The sequence below is a fragment of the Pseudopodoces humilis genome, chromosome 3, assembly GCF_049639895.1.
Source record: "Pseudopodoces humilis isolate 2021_Gansu_Grassland_sample_001 chromosome 3, ASM4963989v1, whole genome shotgun sequence".
Classification (NCBI taxonomy): domain Eukaryota; kingdom Metazoa; phylum Chordata; class Aves; order Passeriformes; family Paridae; genus Pseudopodoces; species Pseudopodoces humilis.
The window spans coordinates 113136156-113155039 of NC_142202.1; the positions used below are offsets into that span (position 1 = coordinate 113136156).

At 56.3% G+C, this 18884-nt stretch overlaps 1 protein-coding gene across 7 annotated transcripts in view; it reads right to left on the reverse strand.

The window, feature by feature from the left end:
• The window catches only part of DTNB (dystrobrevin beta), a 144698-nt gene that overhangs the window by 8064 nt on the left and 117750 nt on the right, over window positions 1-18884 (reverse strand). For 6 of the 7 annotated variants that reach the window (XM_088052582.1, XM_088052578.1, XM_088052575.1 and 3 more), the window contains 3 exons: window positions 9142-9295; window positions 4482-4571; window positions 965-1018 (listed from right to left, as the gene is read on the reverse strand). In XM_088052582.1, the coding sequence (XP_087908708.1) occupies window positions 965-1018; window positions 4482-4571; window positions 9142-9295 (298 nt within the window). The remainder of the gene's footprint in view (window positions 1-964; window positions 1019-4481; window positions 4572-9141; window positions 9296-18884) is intronic. The other variant, XM_088052576.1, reaches the window with a different exon arrangement.

Here is an 18884-nt window from a genome sequence, read left to right on the forward strand (position 1 = left end):
ACACAATGCATATTTGGAAAAAGCCACGGGGGTCATCTGGTAAGCATCTGAAATATTCCAGTGATGAGGAATGTTCTGGGCCAAAGAGGGTCCTGGGACTCGGAGCCAGGGTGATTCTGCTCCGAAAACTTCTGTTCCAGCCAAAATCAAACTTGCCACGCTCCTTCCCACCAAGTTCAAACACTGGTGGGCAAAGGAACAGAGCAGTTGCAAACACCTGGATGCTCTGCAGGAGTCACTGGATGGGAAAACTCAGGGAAATGAGCTCTTCTGGGAGAAAGTGCAGCAGCTGAGCCAGCAGGAAATGTGTGTGTAACAAAACCAGGCTCAGAAGTCCTGGTTTGTTGATGCTGGAATTTGGTTTGGCTCAAGCGAGACAAATGCCGGGGCTGATTCACACCCAGCCAAGGCTGTTCCTTGTGTTTGGGTTTGAAACATGGAAAGCAGAAGCCAAGAGAGCCCTGAGTGAGGTCCTGTCCCTGGGAGGAGCTTCCTGGTGGCTCCTGGAACGCGAGGTGAGGAGCAGATCCCTCCCTCACTCCTGCTCCTGGGGGCACGAGGATCCCTTCCAGCTCTGGGATGGCTCCAGTGGAATGTGCCAGGGATTCACCAGCACAGAGAGAAAGCCTGGGAGGGACCAGGGACACAGGGATGGAAGGGACCTCTGGTGACACTGATGGCACTGCCTGTGGGACTCCATCAGCACAGGGACACTGTGGGATCCCATCAGCACAGGGACATTGTGGGATCCCATCAGCACAGGGACACTGTGGGAGCCCATCAGCACAGGGACACTGTGAGTCCAGCTGAGGTCACCATGGAACCCCATCAGCACATCTGGTCCAGAGCCACCCAGAGCCACCCACCTGCACCCAGAGGCCCTCGTGGGGCTCCAAAGGGAGCCAGAGAACCCTGAGTGAGTCAGAAAATGCTGCAGAGCTCTCAGACAGCTTTGTCCCCTCACCTCGGTCCTTCCCATTCTGCAGCTTCTCTGTTTCTTCTTCGTCTTCTTCCTCTGCTTCAGAAAAAGAACAAAAAGAGAAAAAGCAGACATGAGACAGGTGGGTGAGAGAAGAGAGTAAACCATGGAATTGTTTGGGTTGGAAATCCCTCAGAGCCCATGGATTCCTGTTGTTCCCCCAGGACTTGCAAGGCCACCAGTGCCCCGTGTCCCCAGGTGCCACATCCACACAGCTTTCAAAGCCCTCCAGGGGTGGGGATTCCATCAGCTCCCCGGGCAGCCCCTTCCAGTGCCTGGCAGCCCTTCCCACGGGGAAATTCCTCCTGGATTTCACCTGCTTTCTGCTGAGAGCTGTGGCTTTGCTCTGTTAACCCAGGACAAACCAGGTGAGTTTATGGCAGGGTATTTACACGGCACAGTGAGAGCAGAAGGTCACGTTCTGCAGGTGGTGGCTCTTATCTCATCCCAACACCTCAGTGAGAGCTGTGCAAACAGCTGCTGGTCATCCTGAGGCTGGTGTGACCCCTGCCTCCTGCACGGGGTGTGAGAGCACAGCTGGAGAGCCAGAGGTGCTCTGAGGGACCTGGCACACGCGTCCTCCGTGGCTTTGGGAGCAGGGCGGTGACACACGGGGGTCACACAGCTCCGCTGCATCCTTGAAGTGGGAGCTGAGCAGATCAGGGACAAAACCAGACACCTTTGGGATAAGCAGAATCGTGACCTGGAGCTCAGCACTGGAACAGGCAGCATTGCCTCGGTTCCCTCCTGAAGCGCATCCTTTTGAGCTCAGACCGAGTGAAAATGGGATCATTGTGGAATGGTGTGGATGTGGCACCTGGGGACACGGGGCAGTGCTGGCCTTGGCAGTGCTGGGGGAACAGCTGCTCTCAGTGGTCTTGGAGATCTTTTCCAACCTCAGTGATTCTGTAATTCTGTGACTCCAGCACAGGATTGTGGAATACCCTGAGTTGGAAGGGCCCACCAAGATCGCCCAGTCCCACCCTGCGCTGCCCAGACCCCCCAGCAATCCCATCCTGGGCATCCCAGAGTGTCCAAAGGCTCCTGGAGCTCTGGCAGCCTCGGGGCCGGGACCATTCCCTGGGGAGCCTGGGAAGAACCTGGAATGCACCCAGCCCTCCCTGGCAGGAGAAGGTGGATGGGGCCATCAGGGCAGGCCTGTGAGGACGGGCTGGTGCTGCCCCGTGTTTCCCTTCCCGGGAATCCTCTCTCCAGGCAGGCCAGGGCAGGGCAGGGTGGGAGCTGCATCCCAGGCCCTCCCTCCTGCAGCTGCAGGAGGTGTCTGTTCCCACAGCTCCCCTGGGACATGAGGTGTGAAATCCTGCTGGCTCCCATCAGCTGAGGATAACTCATGCTCTTCCTAATTTACACAAACGACACCATTTCAGACACTTTGGGGGAGCCTTCCTGGTCTCTGCATCTCCTCCAGCAGGAGCTTGTCAGCAGCTCCATTTTCCTTTCACTCTCACTGCCTGCTGATCCGTGTGGCTCTGCAGATCCCTGACACGGCTGCTGGCCAGGGATGGGCCCTGGCTGGAGCTGAGACAGGGGATTTTGGGATGGAGATCAGGGAATGAGGCTGCTGGCACTGCCCAGGCTCCCTGGGAATGGTCCCGGCCCCGAGGCTGCCGGAGCTCCGGGAGTTTGGAGAACGTCCCCGGGCAGGGGCTGGGATTGTTGGGGTGTCCTGGGCAGGACCAGTGATCCCTGTGGGTCTGACTCAGGTTCTTCCACAATTCCATGGTTCTACAACACTTTCCTGCTCTGGAAGGCAGGAAGGAGCGAGTGCAGACTCCGGGCAGAGGTTTGTTCTGTGTGCTTGAGGCTCGGGGGCAGAGCTGAGGTGATTTATGGGGGAGCTGATGGCCCTGCCCGGGCTGTGTCACCATCCATGGACAACTTCATTAACTCCCAGCTGCCTCTGCTGCCAGCCCACGGGCTGGGAGGGGATTTACTGCTGGGGACTGGAACACCCACCCACATCATCCCTGGGGTGGGGTGGGATGGGATCAGTGGGATGGGATGGGATGGATGGATGGATGATGGATGATGGATGGATGGATGGATGATGGATGGATGATGGATGGATGGATGATGGATGATGGATGGATGATGGATGGATGGATGATGGATGGATGATGGATGATGGATGGATGATGGATGATGGATGATGGATGGATGGATGGATGGATGATGGATGGATGGATGGATGGATGATGGATGGATGGATGATGGATGATGGATGGATGGATGATGGATGGATGGATGGATGATGGATGGATGATGGATGGATGGATGATGGATGATGGATGGATGATGGATGGATGGATGATGGATGGATGATGGATGATGGATGGATGATGGATGATGGATGATGGATGATGGATGGATGGATGATGGATGATGGATGGATGGATGGATGGGTGATGGATGATGGATGATGGATGATGGATGGATGATGGATGATGGATGGATGATGGATGATGGATGATGGATGGATGAAGGATGGATGGATGATGGATGGACGGATGATGGATGGATGATGGATGGATGATGGATGGATGGATGATGGATGGATGATGGATGATGGATGGATGGATGATGGATGGATGATGGATGGGATGGGATGGGATGGGATGGGATGGGATGGGATGGGATGGGATGGGATGGGATGGGATGGGATGGCAGAGCCTCGTGGGCCCCGTCACCGAGGGACAGACCTTTGTGGGGGATTTGTGCCACAGCTGCTGGGTCCAGCAGGGACCAGGAACAGCCACAGGACACTTCCCTTTCCTCAGCAGCAAAGGCAGCCCAGAAACAGAATCACAGAATCCTTCACCTTGCAACAGGGCATGGAGTCCAGCCTGTGACCTTCCCTCTTTGTCACCAGCTCACAGCACTGAGCTCAGTCTTTCCTTGGACTCCACCCTGGAGGGCCCTTTCACTGCCTGACAACCTTTTCCATGAAGGAATCCTCCTGAGGGCGGGCTGCTGGAGCACTGCATGTCCCAGCCCTGCTGCTGCCAAGGCTCGAGGGCCACGGGACACTTCCCTGGCTGCTGCAGGACCTGCTCCAGCCCCAGCGGGGTGCTCAGCTCCCCTGGCACAGGGAAGAGGCACACAGGGAGTAATTATCTGTTTTCCCCATCATTGTTTAATGACAAGGGATGAAATGGGCCTCCTGTACAGTTACTGATATGTGATTGCATCATCTGAGGGAGAGTCACAGCAGAGGGTCTCACCTGCTGCCCAGGTACTGCAGGACCCAGCGGGGGCTTGGGGACACACTCCAAAAACCTGCTCTGCCTTGTGACTGTGGCATCAAGATCATCCCCAGCATTGCCCAGAGCAGGGATGCTGGCTATAAAAATGATTTTTCATTGAGAACGTGGATGTATAACCTGACATTACGCTTTAGTTTTAGCAAGAAATAGATCTGAGGACAAATCCTCAACCCGTGGTGTCCAGTTCTCCTTCTCTGGTGCCCTGAGGCAGCTCTTACCCGAGTGCAGCTCCTTCACCAGGGAGGACATGGTGTTGGTGATGGAATCAGCTGCCACCAGCAGGTCATTGCGGAGGTTCCTCCTCGTACCTGGGTGGGGCAGACACACGGCAATCAGGAAGGGCAGCCCTGCCAGCTCTGTGTGTGCCCTGTGTCCCCGTGCTCAGCCTCGCTGTGCCCACCCGGGATGGCACCTGGGCACTCCCGGTGCCACCAGAGCAGGGGACAGGGAGTGACCCTGGCACAGCCCCGTGGCACCGGGGCACTGAGACCCCCCTGGCCCTCGTCCCCATCAGCAGAGCCGCTCCCAGGGCTGCTGGAGTGGGATAAAGGCTGCTGGAATTGTCACCCCCCTGCAGGGCTGGACACAGGAATCCCCAGGGCTCTGTGTTGGCCCCTGGGCTGCCTGGACACCCCCTGGTGAGCCATGGATGGGCACCATCACCAGTGACCACCAACAGCCCCACCATGGCCACAGCTGTGCCAGAGCAGCCAGGAGAGCACAGGAACCATGGCTGGCACAGGGATTATCCCACAGGAACACACCTGGCACGGGGATTATCCCACAGGAACACACCTGGCACGGGGATTATCCCACAGGAACACACCTGGCACAGGGATTATCCCACAGGAACACACCTGGCACAGGGATTATCCCACAGGAACACACCTGGCACAGGGATTATCCCACAGGAACCATGGCTGGCACAGGGATTATCCCACAGGAACACACCTGGCACAGGGATTATCCCACAGGAACACACCTGGCACGGGGATTATCCCACAGGAACACCTGGCACAGGGATTATCCCACAGGAACACCTGGCACAGGGATTATCCCACAGGAACACACCTGGCACAGGCATTATCCCACAGGAACACACCTGGCACAGGGATTATCCCACAGGAACACACCTGGCACAGGGATTATCCCACAGGAACACACCTGGCACAGGCATTATCCCACAGGAACACACCTGGCACAGGGATTATCCCACAGGAACACCTGGCACAGGGATTATCCCACAGGAACACACCTGGCACAGGCATTATCCCACAGGAACACCTGGCACAGGGATTATCCCACAGGAACACACCTGGCACGGGGATTATCCCACAGGAACACCTGGCACAGGGATTATCCCACAGGAACACCTGGCACAGGGATTATCCCACAGGAACACACCTGGCACGGGGATTATCCCACAGGAACACCTGGCACGGGGATTATCCCACAGGAACACCTGGCACAGGGATTATCCCACAGGAACCATGGCTGGCACAGGGATTATCCCACAGGAACACCTGGCACAGGGATTATCCCACAGGAACACACCTGGCACGGGGATTATCCCACAGGAACACCTGGCACAGGCATTATCCCACAGGAACACACCTGGCACGGGGATTATCCCACAGGAACACCTGGCACAGGCATTATCCCACAGGAACACACCTGGCACAGGGATTATCCCACAGGAACCATGGCTGGCACAGGGATTATCCCACAGGAACACACCTGGCACAGGGATTATCCCACAGGAACCATGGCTGGCACAGGGATTATCCCACAGGAACACACCTGGCACAGGGATTATCCCACAGGAACACACCTGGCACAGGGATTATCCCACAGGAACACCTGGCACAGGGATTATCCCACAGGGTGAAGTTCGATGCTGGTGGCCCCATCCTCTTGGATCATGGACATTTCCCGTCCCTGAAGGGTTCAAGGCCAGGTTGGAGGGGGTTTGGAGGAACTTGGGGTGGTGTCCCTGCTGTGGAACAGCTGGATAATGGCACCAAGCCCACCCAGACATCTCCTGGCTGAGATGCTCAATTATTATATTAAGTGATAAAAATCGACATTTGATTCTGTTTCCTGTGTTCTCCACCGGCCTCGGCTCTGCCTGATTTTGTGTGATTAATATCAAATAGCACTAATTGTGCAGATTGCCTTTCCGGAAGGATCATGCCAGGAAAATGATTTCAGAGTCTGGTCACCACTTGGTTTTATCCTTGCAGGAGTTTTTCTGGTGGTTGAATCAGCCCCACCGTGGTTGTCACGAGAGGAACATTCCCCCTTTCTGCTGGCACTGGTGGATCTGAGGATTCCCGAGGGATTGTTTTCTTCTCTTTCACGATGGTCAACAGCAGAATTGATTTTCTGATTAGCTGATGGCTGTTTCACCCAGAAACCATCAGGGTGTTTTATTCTAAACCCGTCATACTTGCTCATCATCCAGGTGCCAGTCTTGGAAATCCTTCACTGAGTGGAAGATGAAGAGATCATCTAAGGAGGAAACTTTTCTAATCTCCAGGCTGTAAGGCCAAGATCTCTGGGGTTCAGTTCTTCAAAGCTTCCCTGCTCCAGAGTTTCCCCCACTGATGGGGCAGCTCGGGGAGGATTCATGCACTGGGAGGCAAAACGAGCCCTGGGTGTCCCTGCCCGCCCTGAGCCCCCCACAGCAGAGCTGGGGCCATCACATTTCTCAGCAGAAGGTAACTGAGATGTTTGTGGTAGGAATCCGTGTCCTGAGGGGTGTCTGTGGTTTTGTTTTGGTCCCCACCTGAACGGCGCTGCCAGGACACGCCCTCCACCCAGCCCTGAACGCTTTCCTGCAACACCTGGCTCCCTGCACCACGAATTTGAGGCGCTGTCAGGTGTTAAACACCCGGGAAAAACACAAGTTTTCCCTTTGGGCAATCTCAGCAGGTCCTGAGGAAGGGGCAGTCCTTGGGGAGAGGCAGCAAGGAGCCCTGAATTGATTGAGGAAGAGCTGCGGGTGCTGTGGGTTCGCCTTGCCGTGGGTCTCCCCAGGAAAAGCCAGATGGGCTCACAGCAAACAGGGATGCCCAGGGAAGGCTGGAAAATGAAGAACGATCCAGCACCTTCGTGTCCTGCCATCATCACGTGCTCCAAGCAGCAGGAACACCGTTCCCTCTCTTCTCCTCAGGAGCAGAGGGAAGGGGCAGCGATGGAACGGATCCCGCGGATCCCCCAGGGCCTGGCCGGGCTCAGGGTGCTGCTGTCCCACGCCTAGGCAGAGAAAGGGATCCTTCCCAGGGGGAAGGAGAGGCAGCTGCCAGGGAAATCAGCGGAGAGCTGTGGCTGCAGCACCAAACTCGCTGTGGAGATGAAGAGGAGGCGACTGGACCACCCACAGCAACAGATGGAGCGCTCGCCTCTGGTTCTTGGCACCGCGCCTCCCTGGAAATGCGGCTCTGCTCCGGGCTCTGGCAGTGTGCAGGCACGAGGGGCTCGCTCCCACCCACGGCATGAGGAGAAGACATCCCCCAGCCCAGAGGAGAGCTCAGAGGGGCCGTCCCACGGTGTTCCCTGTGCTGAGGATGCTGAGGCCGAGCGCTCCTGGTCCTGCTGCAGCACCAAATCCCAGCCAAAGGCGCTGACTGGCACCAGCTGAGTGTTCACTGGCACTGCTGCTCCTCTGCTGCCGTTTCACAGCCTCTTCCCTCTCCTCCTTCTGGCAGCAGCTCCCTTAGGCAAGGGCAAAGATCATTCCAGAAGGACAGATCCACTGAGCACTGATAAACACAAACTGTTACCCAAAACCTGTTTGGGTGGGAGGAGCAGTGTCGGCTCTGGGAGGTTCCCTTCCACACTTGCTTTGTTTGGACAGGGAACCTGTCCACCTGACAAAGGGATCTGATGCTCCTATTCACAGTCTGCCCTCCCTGGAAGGAGAAAGCACCTGCAGACTCCACCTGAGGTGACCTGCCAGCTGCTAAAGGAACCTCTGCATCAGGTGAGGGCTGCTGCTCTCTGCCCACACCGGCCACGGCACGCGATTCCCGCTGTGATTTCCCAGGGAGCACCACCAGGTCCACAGAGACAATCACAGAAATATTCCAGTTGGAAAAGACCTCCAAGACCGTCAGGTCTGACCTTTGTGGATTGGTGTCCATCCCTTGGCTCTGCCCACACGGCTGAGTCCTCACCTGGGGCTCAGGAGGGTTTGCTGTCCTTTCTCTCACCGGCAGAGAGAGGAGCATCAAGGGCAGGTGGATGTGCAGCTTCCAAGAGGTGATGTCCAGAAAGAACCTCCAAGTGTGCCAGAGACTGGCAAGAGCAGGCCCTGCTGCTGTTCTGCTCCCAGCTCCACATTCCAGGATTGTCCTGGAGCACTAAAGATGAAAAGCTCCGGACCAAGATGGGCCAACAAGGAGAAAAGGGCGTTGAAATCCCTTCTGTTTTCTCTTGCAGTTCAACCACCAGGTTTGGAAACACAACTGGTTTGTAAGGTGCTATTCTTAAATTATTTGTGGGCATAACTTCCCTTCAGGAAAGATCATCACAGAAATTAACTTCATTAAGTTCAAAAGGTTCCAAATGTGCCCCCAGATTTGGTCCAGGGCACAGGAAAGGGGTTTGTAATGATTGCCTTGACGCGGTGAGTTACGTGTGTGCTGTACAGGGGACCAGGGAATGGTTTGGGTGGGAAGGACCCGAAAGATCAAAACCTTCAGGGACACCTCCCACTGTCCCAGTGTCCAGCCTGGCCTTGGGCACTGCCAGGGATCCAGGGGCAGCCCCAGCTGCTCTGGGCACCCTGTGCCAGGGCCTGCCCACCCTGCCAGGGAACAATTCCCATCCCGTATCCTCTCCCCTCGCGTGGTGGCAACGCCCCGTGGATCTCACCTTGCGTGAAGGCGTCGTGCACGTCTCCCCCGAGCGCGGCCAGCGAGTCCTGGGCTCCGTGGGTGGGCGTGGAACCGGCCGAGGCCGAGCGCACGGGCACGGCCGGGGGGCGGCCGTGGGTGGGCGAGGGCTGGGCAGAGCCCCCGGCCTGAGCCTGCGGAGACACAGAGAGCCCTTGGCCAGCGGCTCCGGGCTCGGGGCCACGGCCAGAGCCGGCTCTGGGGAACAAACACACGGACACAGCGGGGAACGGGCAGCAGCGGCTCCCCGGAGGGGATCGGATCGGGCAGGAACAGCTCCCCGGAGGGGATCGGGCAGCAGAGGATCCCCAGATCGGATGGGGCAGCAGAGGATCCCCAGATCAGATGGGGCAGCAGAGGATCCCCAGATCGGATCGGGCAGCAGAGGATCCCCAGATCGGATCGGGCAGCAGAGGATCCCCAGATCGGATGGGGCAGCAGAGGATCCCCAGATCGGATGGGGCAGCAGAGGATCCCCAGATCGGATCGGGCAGCAGAGGATCCCCAGATCGGATCGGGCAGCAGAGGATCCCCAGATCGGATGGGGCAGCAGAGGATCCCCAGAGGGGATCTGGCAGCAGAGGATCCCCAGAGGGGATCGGGCAGCAGAGGATCGGTCAGCAGAGGATCCCCAGATCGGATGGGGCAGCAGAGGATCCCCAGATCGGATGGGGCAGCAGAGGATCCCCAGATCGGATCGATCGGATCTGGCAGCAGAGGATCCCCAGAGGGGATCGGGCAGCAGAGGATCCCCAGATCGGATGGGGCAGCAGAGGATCCCCAGATCGGATGGGGCAGCAGAGGATCCCCAGATCGGATCTGGCAGCAGAGGATCCCCAGAGGGGATCGGGCAGCAGAGGATCCCCAGATCGGATGGGGCAGCAGAGGATCCCCAGATCGGATGGGGCAGCAGAGGATCCCCAGATCGGATGGGGCAGCAGAGGATCCCCAGATCGGATGGGGCAGCAGAGGATCCCCAGATCGGATGGGGCAGCAGAGGATCCCCAGATCGGATGGGGCAGCAGAGGATCCCCAGATCGGATCTGGCAGCAGAGGATCCCCAGAGGGGATCGGGCAGCAGAGGATCCCCAGAGGGGATCGGGCAGCAGAGGATCCCCAGATCGGATCTGGCAGCAGAGGATCCCCAGATCGGATCGGGCAGCAGAGGATCCCCAGATCGGATGGGGCAGCAGAGGATCCCCAGATCGGATCGGGCAGCAAAGGATCCCCAGATCGGATCGGGCAGCAGAGGATCCCCAGAGGGGATCGGGCAGCAGAGGATCCCCAGATCGGATGGGGCAGCAGAGGATCCCCAGATCGGATGGGGCAGCAGAGGATCCCCAGATCGGATCGGGCAGCAGAGGATCCCCAGATCGGATCGGGCAGCAGAGGATCCCCAGATCGGATCTGGCAGCAGAGGATCCCCAGATCGGATCTGGCAGCAGAGGATCCCCAGATCGGATGGGGCAGCAGAGGATCCCCAGATCGGATCGGGCAGCAGAGGATCCCCAGAGGGGATCTGGCAGCAGAGGATCCCCAGAACGATTCTCCCAGCACCGCTCACATCTGCGAGCTGGGGCTGCCGTGGGAGCTGCTGCCACAACGGGCAGAGAACTTCATTAACTTCTTTTAAACTTTTATCTACTTTTATCTCTTTGCATCTCTTTTTATCGCTTTTGATCTATTTTTATCTCTTTTGACACGTTTTTATAAAACCACCTGCTTTGTATGTTTTATGCAAACATTTATAAATTTATATATTACAGAGATATTGATACATTTATTTATATATCTATTGATATATTTCTTTATATATTTATTTATGTATCTATTTATGTATTTCTATATCTATTTATTTTTACATATATTTATATTTATTTATATATTTATATATGATATATTATATATATTTATATTTATTTATATATTTATATATGATATATTTCTATATGATCTATTTTACATTTTATATTATATATTTAATATTTCATATTCCATATTATAATTATATATAATATATACTATATAATATATAATATATACTATATAATATATCATATATCATATATTATATATTATATTTCATATTTATTATTAAATAATTTATATAATATATAATAATATAATATATTATTACATATAATATAATATAATTAATCTATATTTATATTATATATTTATATTTATGTACATATGTACACATTGCATTATTTTATATATATGTAATATGTACATACGTACATATGACACATGTATATATTTATACATTACATATATATTTATGTATCATATTTTTATTTTATATATTTATATAAAATATATTTGTATACTTTATACATTACATATCTTTATTCCTAAATTTTTATATATATATATCGCATGCATATCTATATATTTATATATTACATGTGTAGATGTTTAATGAGTTACATATCTAGGTATTTTAGGTATTTTAATATATTTATTTTAATTTTGAGATTTGTATATTTTAGATATATTCATATCATCTGACTTATTGCTGAAAGAGGGAATTTTTACATCTCCTTTTACATTTTCCTCCAGTGTAACCCAGCCTGTTCCTGCTGTGCCATCACAGAGGTGGCAGTGCTATCCCCAGCCTGGCTGTGCCATCACAGAGGTGACAGTGCTGTCCCCAGCCTGGCTGTGCCATCACAGAGGTGGCAGTGCTGTCCCCAGCCTGTTCCTGCTGTGCCATCACAGAGGTGACAGTGCTGTCCCCAGCCTGTTCCTGCTGTGCCATCACAGAGGTGGCAGTGCTGTCCCCAGCCCAGCTGTGCCATCACAGAGGTGACAGTGCTGTCCCCAGCCTGGCTGTGCCATCACAGAGGTGACAGTGCTGTCCCCAGCCTGGCTGTGCCATCACAGAGGTGGCAGTGCTGTCCCCAGCCTGGCTGTGCCATCACAGAGGTGACAGTGCTGTCCCCAGCCTGGCTGTGCCATCACAGAGGTGGCAGTGCTGTCCCCAGCCTGGCTGTGCCATCACAGAGGTGACAGTGCTGTCCCCAGCTCAGGGACACTGCAGGTGCTGCTCCAGCCCCAGATCCCGCTGCTTTTCCCAGCAAACCCCAAACCCGGCCGGGGTCCCGCAGGGCTCCCCTGGCCGAGCCCCCTCGGGGTCACCGGGGGCTGGGGCCGGGTCTGGGCAGGGCAAGGAGCGGGGACAGGACGGGGCTGGAGCTGTGGGCTCTGTGCTCCCAAAATAATGAGCTCTGCTTTGTACCCACTGTGTGCTGCCCACGGGCCCTGGCCGGGCTGAAAGGGCAAGAGAATCCCAGAACCACAGACTGGGCTGGGAGGGACCCCAGAGCCCCTCCAGTGTCACCCCTGCCATGGCAGGGACACCTCCCCCTGTCCCAGTGTCCAGCCTGGCCTTGGGCACTGCCAGGGATCCAGGGGCAGCCCCAGCTGCTCTGGGCACCCTGTGCCAGGGCCTGCCCACCCTGCCAGGGAACAATTCCTGCCCCAAATCCCATCCAGCCCTGCCCTCTGGCACTGGCAGCCATTCCCTGGCTCCTGGCCCTCCAGTCCTTGTCCCCAGTCCCTCTCCAGCTCTCCTGGAGCCCCTTTGGGCCCTGCAAGGGGCTCTGAGCTCTCCCTGGATCCTTCTCCAGGTGAGCACCCCCAGCTCTCCCAGCCTCTCCCCCTGTCCCTGTCCCTGTCCCTGTCCCTGTCCCTGTCCCTGCAGTCACATTTCAGGGATGTTTCAGTGTTTGGGGACTCCAGCCTGGAGCTGCCCGGCCCCGGAGCCACTCCTGGGTTGTGCCTTTGGCTTGTGGCCTTTTCCTGAGCACCTCGTGGTGTGCTCCGGGTGACACGGGGCTGTGCTCCGGGTGACACGCAGTGTGCTCCGGGTGACACGCAGTGTGCTCCGGGTGACACGCGGCTGTGCTCTGGGTGACACGCGGCTGTGCTCCGGGTGACACGCGGCTGTGCTCTGGGTGACACGCGGCTGTGCTCCGGGTGACACGCGGCTGTTACCGGGGCAACATGGCCAGGGAGTGGCAATGGCGAAGTGACACTGCTGGGACCTGGGCATGGTGACACTGCCAGCCCCCCGTGCATGGTGACACTGCTGTGACCTCAGCATGGTGACACTGCCAGCCCGGTGCCGGTCCCACAGGAGCTCCAGGAGCAGGGTGCTGCTCGGGGTGGCCGTGGCTCCCCCTCTCCCCAGCCCCACGCTGATGTTTTTGTATTAACATGAGAACGCAGCCGTGCGGAAAATTGTCATTTGGAAAGTGCATTAATAACCGGGGACTGAGGCAGGGCAGGGACACGGCAGGGACAGGGCAGGGACAGGGCAGGGACATAGCAGGGACAGGGCAGGGACAGGGCAGGGACACGGCAGAGACACAACAGGGACAGGGACACAGCAGGGACACAGCAGGGACACAGCAGGGACATAGCAGGGACACAGCAGGGACATAGCAGGGACATAGCAGGGACATAGCAGTCACCTGGGCCTCGGAGGGGAGCGGCTTTCCCGAGGAAATGTCACCCAAACGTGCGCGTGCCCCGGCAGCAGCTCCCCTTCCCTGCACCCAAAGCGCAGATGGAAGGCTGAGCACCCACCCCAAAGCACCGAGCCAAGCACCGAGCCGGGGCTGCCTCAATCTGCATCACTTCTGGCAAAAGGTGCCCCCGCCTGGAGCGCTCCCAGGGCAGCCCGAGGGACACGGACGGGGACAACGGCAGCTGTCACCTGTCCCATGGCTGTGCTGTGCAGGAACCAGCTCTGTCCTCCTCCTCCTCCTCCTCCTCCTCCTCCTCCTCCTGACTGAGCCTCAGCAGCCACTCAGGGGAGGGAGAATAGCCCGTGGAGACGGAAAAGAGGAGGAACCCCGGCCCTAACTCCTGCATCAGAGATGGGCCAGGACCAGAGCTGTCCCTTCCCCAGGAGGGAGCCAGAGGAGGGGATGGCAATATTTTCTGGTTTGAGTATTTTCTGTTTTGAAGCTCATCCCCCAGGTCTCATCCTGTGTCCTGGGACCTCAGCACGTGCTGCTGTTACCCCTGGAGACTGTGGATGGTGGCAGGTGTGAGGAAAGGAAAAGTCCCAGAGCTTTTGTTGTTTCGAATCCCAGAATCACTGAAGGTGGAAAAGATCATCCAGTCCCAGCTGTGCCTGATCCCCACCTTGTCCCCAGCCCAGAGCTCTGAGTGCCACATCCAGGAATTCCCTGCACACCTCCAGGGATGAGACTCCAGCAGCTCCCTGGGCAGCCCCTGCCAAGGGCTGAGCACGCTCCAGGTGGAGAGGTGAGAGCTCAGTTCCTGGAGCCAGATCTCCGTGCTGACTCCGAGCCCCAAAACACGTCTGCCTAAACTGGGAGGGGACAAAGTTCTGACAAGCTCAGCCCAGCTCACGTGTCCCCACCTTGGCCACAGTGGGCTTTGCAGAACATTGAATCCCAGGATGGTTTGGGGTGGGAGGGACCCCAGAGCCCCTCCAGTGTCACCCCTGCCACGGCAGGGACACCTCCCACTGTCCCAGTGTCCAGCCTGGCCTTGGGCACTGCCAGGGATCCAGGGGCAGCCCCAGCTGCTCTGGGCACCCTGTGCCAGGGCCTGCCCACCCTGCCAGGGAACAATTCCTGCCCCAAATCCCATCCAGCCCTGCCCTCATCCCCCTGTCCCATCACTCCAGGAGCGCTCACTCCTCGGACCAAGGGACACCGGGACCCCCAGACCCGCCCGGGCTGGCAGTGCCCGCTCCCCTCGATCCGGGCAAGAGGAAATCCTTGTCAGCATCATTCCTCTTGGAGACACGCTGCCTGCACTGACATTCTCAGAGAAAGTGCCCGAACGCCTGAACTCTTCATTTGAATGGTTTTTAAGTGCCTGGCAGCAGCTGGCTGCGCTGATTTGCATGGCAGGGCCAGCGGAGCGCGGGGTTCCTGGAAATCCCAGAGCTGGTGAGAGCAGCCCCGAGGTCACGGCACATCCTGGGGGGCTGGGGCAGGCCAGGCTCCAGGGGATGCGAAAGCTGCGTGGGTGCAGCGGAGCCTGGCGCATCACCTTCCTCTTCCTCTTCCTCGAAACACGGAACACCAAACACGTGCTGGCCCCGGCAGCCCCTCGCTCCCCACCCGCAGCTCCTGGCCAGGCCAACCCTGGGCAAACACAGCAGCACTGAGCTTCCCCAGGACAGGCTGGAGCTGCAGAGGCTGGAAAAGCCCTCAGAATCCTCCAGCCCAACCATCCCCAGCCCTGCCCGGGCCACCACTGCCCTGTCCCCAAGTGCCACATCCACAGGGCTTGGAACCCCTGCAGGGATGGGGACCCCTGCCCTGCCCTGGGCAGCTGTGCCAGGGCTGGAGAGCCCTTTCCATGCAGGAATGATTCCCAATATCCAGCCTGAGCCTGCCCTGGCCCAGCCTGAGGCTGTTTTGAGGCCCAGTAACCCCTGGAGCTGAGGTGTCCCTGTGGGTCTGGGGCTGCTGGAGAGAGCCTGTCCTGGGCTCTTGGCTCAGTGTCCCGGGTCCCTGGCACAGCTGTGCTCGGCTCTGCTCCTCCAGGAGCTCCCAGGCTGGCAAACTCCAGGATGCCTTCTGTAAACAGAGCTGAGGTAGAGCTGAACAGGTTTGAAAACTCCTCTCTGCCTCTGTTTTGGAGCTGCAGCCCCAGAAATGCAGGAATTACTGGCCCATTGCACGTCCTTCCTGGAAGCTGCACCGGGGAGGACACCGAAGATGGATTTCAATTTAGAAAAACCACAAAGGAAACCTCTGACCTGGCTCCTGAAATATTTGGGAGCCAACTTGGATTTATTGTCCCTGGCTTATCGAGTCTTGTATACAAGAGCTGTGAGGTTTAACCTGGAACGCTGTTTCCAGGGAAAAGAGGCCGAGCTGTGCCCTGAGCACGGGTCAGCTCCAGGGGAAGGGTTGGATGGAAGGGAAGCAGTGCCCAGAAGAGTTTTCAGCAGCTCTCCAGGTTCAGCATCACCCCCCTCACCCCAGCAGTTTAGCTGGAGGTCCCCCATCTTCTGGGGAACTGCTGCCAAATTTCCTACAAGCACTGTGGCTCAGGAAAGCTTTAAAGGAGAACGGGATGAAAAAAACCTTCAAAAATTTGGGTTGGAAGAAGCCTTGAAGGAGTTTTGGAGCAGCTTTTTGGAGCAAGGTCACCTCCAAGGTGCTGCTCAGGCTGCTCTTCACCCCTCTGGGCAGCCTGCTCCAGAGTTCAGCCTCTCCCATGGGAATCCCTGCCCCAAATCCAGCCAGAAGCCCAAATGTGTGACCTTGCACCTCTGGGAGGGGCTGGCTCTGCTTCCTCCTGCCTCAGGAGACACACGGGCACAGCTGGACTTCCCCTGGACTTCCCCTGGATTTCCCTTGCATTTCCCCTGGATTTCCCTTGCATTTCCCTTGCATTTCCCTTGCATTTCCCTTGCATTTCCCCTGGATTTCCCTTGGATTTCCCTTGCATTTCCCTTGCATTTCCCTTGGATTTCCCCTGGATTTCCCTTGCATTTCCCTTGCATTTCCCTTGCATTTCCCCTGGATTTCCCTTGCATTTCCCCTGGATTTCCCTTGGATTTCCCTTGCATTTCCCTTGCATTTCCCTTGGATTTCCCTTGCATTTCCCTTGGATTTCCCTTGCATTTCCCTTGCATTTCCCTTGCATTTCCCTTGCATTTCCCTTGGATTTCCCTTGCATTTCCCTTGGATTTCCCCTGCATTTCCCTTGCATTTCCCTTGCATTTCCCTTGCATTTCCCGTGGATTTCCCTTGGATTTCCCTTTTGCCTTCTCCAACAGCTCCTGCATCACCTTTAACACGGGTTTGTGGGACATGGACCCTGCAAAAGCTGCCCCAGAGAGGGACAGGACCCCCAGCCCTCAGAGGTTTCCAAAGCTATGTGAAGCCAGAACTAACCTGATCTACTGCCAGTCCTGCTTGGAAGCATGGAATCATGGAATTGTTTAGGTTGGAGAAGACCTTTAGCTGAGCCCAATCATCAAGTTCATCTGCTTCAAGTGGAACATTGAACCAAAGACCCCCAGAAGTCCCTGAGCCTGCAGATGCTCACTGAGAAATCCATAGACACCGATTTTATCACAGAAACATCCCAGACTGGTTTGGGTGGGAAAGGATCTTAAAGCCCGTCCAGTTCCACCCCCTGCCATGGCAGGGACACCTCCCACTGTCCCAGGTGGCTCCAAACCCTGTCCAGCCTGGCCTTGGGCACTGCCAGGGACCCAGGGGCAGCCCCAGCTGCTCTGTTCCATTGGAATATGGAGCTTCTTCCTAGGGACAGATGAAAGTAAAAGGGATCTTGCACACACAATAACCCAAGAGCCAGCAGGATTCAGATAAGCAATTTAGACAAGTAAACATCTCATCATGCCCCAAATACTGCAGAAAATACAGCACAAGCAGAGCAAAGAGGAGAACACGAACACGTGGTCTGTGCCTCTCAGCTGTGGCCGTGTCCCTGCTGCGGGAGGGAGCAGCAGAGGGTCCCTGGCAGCTCAGGAAACCAGAGGTTCTCCAGCAGAAAGGGCAGAGCTCTGGGCTCCTCATCCACACCTCAGTCTGTGCCTGCCTCCCCTCTCCTGCTCTCCTTCCGAAGGAGGGACCGGGCTGGTGAAGAGCTTTCATCCCATTCCCTGTCAGTGAATATTCCAGGGCTTTCCTCAGGAAATACAGCATCTTCTGGCCAGGTGCTGTCCCCATGCCCAGGGGACACACACTGAGCCGAGCCCCCACACCCAGCACTGCCCTTGGCTTCCTGCAGCTCCTCTGGCTCAGCCCTGGGGCTCTCCATGAGGGAAAAACCTTCCCTGGCAGGGTGGGCAGGCACAGGGGAGCTGGGGCTGCCCTGGGCCCCTGGCACTGCCCGAGGCCAGGGCTTGGAGCAGCCTGGGATAGTGGGAGTTGTGGAATCAGATGAGAATTAATATCCCTTCCCACCCAAACCACTCCAGGATTCGCTGGCTCTATGACTATCACAGAAAACACAGTTCTTGCCACTGAAATAACACCAAGACTCGTGTTTTCTGCCGTTCCAGGAGTGGTTTGTGCAGAGCTGCCCGAGCTGCTGTTCAGCAGGGGAGGCACAGGAAAGAACAGAGCCACGGGAGAACGCGGCTGTAAGGAAACTCCTCATCCCCCAGCAGGGCCTGCTCTTCACAATCCCCTCTGGGAGATGTTCACAGACAGCTCTGAGGAACCTGCCCAGTTTGGGTGTCCCCAGCTCCGCACTGAGCCCGCAGCACGTGGTGGCTCTGCAGGGCAGCTCTGCCCTCCTCTGCCACCGCCTTCGCCTGAGCCTGGAGATGCCCAAACCTGCTCCAGGTCCTTCAGCACTGCTGCCTGAGCTTCCTCACCAGCCCCTTTGGGACTCCACAGAACCAAAAGGCTGGGCTGGGAAGGGACCTGAAAGCTCAGCCTGTCTCAAGCCCTGCCAGGGACACCTCTGAGCCCGACCCAGCTGGCCCTGGACACTTCCAGGGGTGCAGCACCCACAGCTTCTCCAAACATCCCTGCCATTTTTCACAGAACCTCGCAGTAGTTCAGGCTGGAAAACACCTCAGCTTTCAGTTCTCATCCCCATCTCCAAAGGCCCAGCAATCTCCTCCTGCCTGATGCCAACAGCAAACCCAAGTCCCTCGCAGGAAGGCTGAATAGTAATTAACTCAGGACAGAAATAATGAACTACAGAGGAATTTCAATTTACATGTCTTTCTATTTTAAC